The sequence below is a fragment of the Choristoneura fumiferana genome, chromosome 21 (assembly GCF_025370935.1).
Source record: "Choristoneura fumiferana chromosome 21, NRCan_CFum_1, whole genome shotgun sequence".
Taxonomy (NCBI): Eukaryota; Metazoa; Arthropoda; class Insecta; order Lepidoptera; family Tortricidae; genus Choristoneura; species Choristoneura fumiferana.
In genome coordinates this window covers 13,191,794-13,197,087 of record NC_133492.1, presented here as the reverse complement: position 1 = coordinate 13,197,087, position 5,294 = coordinate 13,191,794, and the positions used below count along the sequence as shown (strand labels likewise).

The 5,294-nt window shown below is 33.9% G+C and overlaps 2 protein-coding genes across 2 annotated transcripts in view; one reads left to right on the top strand and one right to left on the bottom strand.

The window, feature by feature from the left end:
* Positions 1-103, top strand: part of LOC141440001 (DENN domain-containing protein Crag-like) — a 27,945-nt gene extending 27,842 nt beyond the window's left edge. Inside the window, exon 16 of the mRNA XM_074104458.1 lies at positions 48-103. Within this exon, the coding sequence (XP_073960559.1) occupies positions 48-103 (56 nt within the window). The remainder of the gene's footprint in view (positions 1-47) is intronic.
* A 4,993-nt stretch (positions 104-5,096) lies between these two features.
* LOC141440000 (uncharacterized) overlaps positions 5,097-5,294 on the bottom strand; it is a 7,925-nt gene continuing 7,727 nt past the window's right edge. The window contains exon 5 of the mRNA XM_074104457.1: positions 5,097-5,111. Within this exon, the coding sequence (XP_073960558.1) occupies positions 5,097-5,111 (15 nt within the window). The remainder of the gene's footprint in view (positions 5,112-5,294) is intronic.

Genomic DNA, 5,294 nt, shown 5'->3' with positions numbered 1-5,294 from the left:
GATAGGGATTCCCTTCTTCCCCGAAATGCCGCTACTCTTCTATCCAGGCCAGGATTTGGGCCGGCAACTTCAAACCTCCGGTTTCTCAATGTCCGAACCATAATTTTATCACAAACGCAGTATACGCGTCTTAAGTTTAAACCGAACATTGTTACAAAAAATATGTATCCAATTGAAGTAATTATTCGGATTCCAAATTTTTCTGAACTTATTTATTTACTTTTTTATTCAAAATATAAAGAACACGCAGAAAAATATGGAATCTTCGCGTGAATTAATCAATCAAGAATCAAAGAGTATATAATCACTACGTTTTAAGAGTCGGAACTCTCATACAAAAACAATACCACGATTGTAGTATGAATTCAGTGTCTTTTTTGTGCCAATATCAAGAAACGAACTGCACAGACTAAACAGGGCCGAAAAAGTCACATTGACAAGTAGTGTTGTTAGGAACAGTCGATATTATCGATATTGTAACAGCATAGTGTTGTGTTTTTTTATCGATATATTGTCAAAAAACGGCACGTAGTGGTGCGCTTTTTATTAATTAAATGATCGAATTAAAGAAAAAAAAAGTTGTTTTTCTTAATAATAATTTATTTTCATGTCATGGATCTGTTTTTCTTTACATAGGTAAATACAGTTTCACGTTACACAAGTATTGTATTGTAGTATTGTATTGTCCGTTTTGCACTGCACAGCACTTGTGGAAGGCTGTGCATGTAAATATTCCACACTGGGCAACTCCAAAGCTGAACCTGAAACAAAGTTAAATTTAGCCAGTAGCTTACACTAACTAATGCAATATAAAACAAAATTGGTACGCACAATCCAATTTTTGTCATATTACAGGTCAATGACCTATGTTTACCTAGACAACTTTCTTACAATTTCTTGAATGAAATGAAATAAAGGTGATCTTGGAGTTAGTTGACAATACATAATTTTGTATACCTCTGATAAACAATCTACTTGCCATGCCAAATGTAATGAAATTAATTCTGTAGTTTTTACCCGATTCTGGTGAAGCCCAAAAGGAGGATTATATTTTGACCTGTATGTATGCATATCCATTTCTATCTCCTCTAACTACTAAGCAGCTCAACCTATTTTTAACCCCTAACGCAAAAAGAGGAGTGTTATTACATGAAGTGTACCATAAACACAGACAATACAGAAAAAATGATCAAGTGCGAGTTGGACTCGTACATGACAGGTTCCGTAAACAGTTCAATAAAAGTTTTTCTGAAAATTCTTCTAATTTAAGTTTTTTTTTTGCTGACTGTACTATATGCCCCTGGTTACCAAAGTATTCGTCAAGACGACAAACAAGTCCAAACTCGATGCAGTTGTGTTGTTTATCACAGTGTTCCTATGGTCACCCGCTAGCTTTATCATCAGATCAACTCTAAAATTCTAAATTATGCTATAAGGTATAGATTTTTATCAGTGATAGCTTACCTGTTGTATTGTCAGTTTTACACTGCGCACCACTTGTAGAAGGCTGTGCATGTAAATATTCCACACTGGGCAACTCCAAAGCTGAACCTGAAACAAAGTTTAATTTAGCCAGAAGCTTCCACTAACTTATACAGGTGAAATATAATTAGTGTGTATAGCCAATTTTTCTGTCTATTACTAATGCTCTGACCGGCAACTATACTATACACTCAAAATACCTAGCACTATTATTGATGACGAAGCAAATTAATTTATAACATATATTGTATGTAAAAAAAATATGTGCATGTGTATTGATGGTATTTATTAGGGTTATGGTTTATGGGGGCGACTGAAAAACAGCGCCTGTTAGCCAAGGGACTTTGTTCTGCAAGGTGCAGGCATAAGCTGAGTCGCTTTCCCTTTTGATAGTTTGATTGTACTTATTATTTGTTATGTACCTATGTAGAATTTGTAAACAAACTATTAAATCAATATCTTTTATTATTTTATTATTATTATTATAAGATGCAGTAAGTCAAGTTGCAATAGAGATAAATTGAAAATAAAATAGTGTTTACCTTGGCTGTTCTTGCCATCTTTAGGGGAAACCCTTCAAGAATTTCTTCAGAAAGAGGTGGCATGGGAAGTCCCAATTTTGGTATGGCTTTCTTCTTCAGTCGGATTTTCGATTTTGTGAAATCTCGTTGCCAACTACTTTCACCCACTGCTTACAACTGAAATAAAATTTAATTGTCGTGATACTATATAATACGAATTGACGTCGGCCAGCCAAATATAACCTCAACACCTATTATCAGATTTATCAGTAACTTTACTTACACATGTTCACTTAGAGGAAATCTAGCAAAGAACATTTTGTTTTCACAATGTTTTTCTTGAATACCACAAATTTCGCATCTCCTCATGTTGAATGGTTTGTTCCTTTAGGACAGCCGTGAAAATAACGGTAAAAACTAGAGTCCTGTCTCGAATAAATGCACTTTAGTGAAAGAAAAGTTAATGCGGAGGAGAAATAATCTCAAACTCAACGCTATTAACAAAACAAAACACCAAAATACACGAAAATTCAAACAGTAAACACAAAATCTCGCGAAGGCGTCCGTTCCCACGCAGCAGATGAAGGTTTGTGGGCTGCCATATAAAATTGAAAAATAGAACTACATTTTTTTCATTTACTTAAATAAAAAAGGATATCCAGTCAGAATTATTTTTATATTGTACTATTTATCTTAGTAATATAACCAAAATACTTATACTTTTATAGATGATTGTAAAAATTATCTGAAATAAAAATTTATTATCATTAATATTTTTTTCCGCTTATTTTTTTTTTTCACAGCTTAAAATGTGAAGAATTGCAAATATTATAATTTAAGTGAAATCTTCTAAACACAGATCATTTCATAAATATGGCAACCAATAAGTTATTTTGGAGAGGTTGGTACAAAAAAGTCACTAGCTCCATACATTAGATTTTTTGTATGGAGTTTCAACCCACTGTCAAGAATTAATTTGACTTTGACAGTTCGGTGACAGTGACGTTTTATGATGTTTTTTTTTTAAATTTAACTCCTCTGGATACACCATTTTTAAAGGCGAAATTGTCCCATTTAGTTCAGTACAATTAGCTGAAAATTTGGCAAAATTAATGCAAGACTTTTATCTATCAGGATGTGTAGATTATAGAGCAAAGTTAAATTTTATCCACTCTTCACCCCCCGCGCCCTTGAATATGTCCCGGACCGCGGTATTTTCCATTTAGAAAGAAAACCGTACACGATACATAAATGTGTGTAGGAACGAATTAATCCTTGATTAATTTACTATAAACGTTTTATACATTTAAAAGCGATACCACTTATAGTTTCAGCGCAATATGATACCAAATACTAACTTTTTTTAAATTAATCGATTATTTCTGCTAATTCTCAAAAACTTCACCCTTTATCGCCAAGATAATTGTATGACAGAAGTAAAGAATAGAATATTTTCTTTATAAAAAGGTATAATTTATTTCTATACCTACTCTTTCATTTACCGTTGCTATGCTATTTTTTAAATTTAATTCATTTTGCCATTCAGCGAAATATAAATATTCATACTGGTTAAACGGTGTTACTTTAAATACCATTAGATTCTCATATGTTTTCCTGTAATCTATAGGTATGGACCTATTTTCTGTATTTTTTTTAAATTTACCTTCTCAGCTTTTAGGAGATAAGGGGCGGGGAAATGGTCAATTTTCACCTATTTTCTTAAATAACTTCAAAACGGATTAATTTTAAATAATGAAAAATATATATTTGAGATTTTCATAATATACTCTTTTATTTGATATGTCACACGACACGATATAGTTTAAGCATACACGGTTTTTTTTAATTTACCCCCAAAACTGGCCCCCGAGTTTAAAATTAATTTATTTTATACATAGGTGAACCAAATTTCAATTCAATCGGTCAAGTAGTTTCGGAGCAAATTGGCTATGACAGACGGACGGACAGACACAGATACACGAGTGATCCTATAATGGTTCCGTTTTTCTTTTTGAGGTACTTACGGAACCTTAAAAAAGCTCAAAAAATGTACCCCGAAACGGAACTAAGTAGGTATGATACGTGGCGAAAGGTGTGTCCAAGTGTGGTCTGAGAGTTCTTTTGATGAATTTATTGTTTAGATTCCTTCTTTCCTATTGAAAATTCGCTACCTACAGGTACTTGGCCTGAGAGAGATTGCAAATTGCAAATAAAACCAGCTTATTTTAAACTTACGTTTATTTTTTCTTAGGTATTTACTAACAATATTATTATTTATTTATTAACTATTATAACATTTACTTCAAAAATCAGCATTATTCTAATCATCTTCAATGTCGCATTCGAATACGTTCACGCAACTCTGGCCTCTACAATTTTTGCACATCGTGGTATATCGTAAAATCAAAAAACGCCAAAAAACACGTTTGTTGTATGGGAGGGAGCCCCCCTTAAATATTTCATTTATTCTTTTTTTAGTATTTGTTGTTATAGCGGCCACAGTAATACATAATCTGTGAAAATGTTAAGTGCCTAGCTATTACGGCTCAAGAGATAGAGCCCTGTGACAGACGGACGGACAGACAGACAGACAGACAGCGGAGTCTCAGTAATAGGGTTCCGTTGGCACTCTTTGGGTACGGAACCCTAAAAATAAGTACGAGTACGCGAACGTAAAAGGTGATCATCTCGCGAAGCGCACACATTTAAGCCGCGCGATGTAAGTACTTTTGTTCGTAGTGAACCTACTTGGTCTCTTTTACTATGGCCGTGCAGAGCGGGCGGGGTAGGGGTGGGGAAGTGGGGAACTAGCGCACTGACCGCGCGGCGCTTTCAAAGTTCAAATTAATCGACGAGAGTAGCTGATGATGGTGAATTTTCAAAATAGCATAGCAGCATCAAATGAATGAGTGTAGAAATGAATTATAACTTTTTGTAGAGAGCATATCCTATTCTTTACTTTAGTCACAAGTAAATAATTGAAAAAACTAAACAGTTAATAAAAAAAGCTGGATAAATCATTAAAAATGATCGTATTTGGTGCCAGATTGCGCTGAAACTGTTAGGGGTATCGCTTTTGTATGTATGAAAGGTTTATAGTAAATTTATCTAGAATTATTTCGTTACGTTAATTATTACGTACGGAACACTATTTTGGGCGTGTCCACACGCTCTTGGCCGGTTTTTTTTTAAATTCATAATATGCCCCCTATCCCTGTTCTTCTTCACCCAACTGCGGCTTTGCATTACAGGTATAGGGGTTTTTTTTTATTATGTGAGCTTTACCAAACT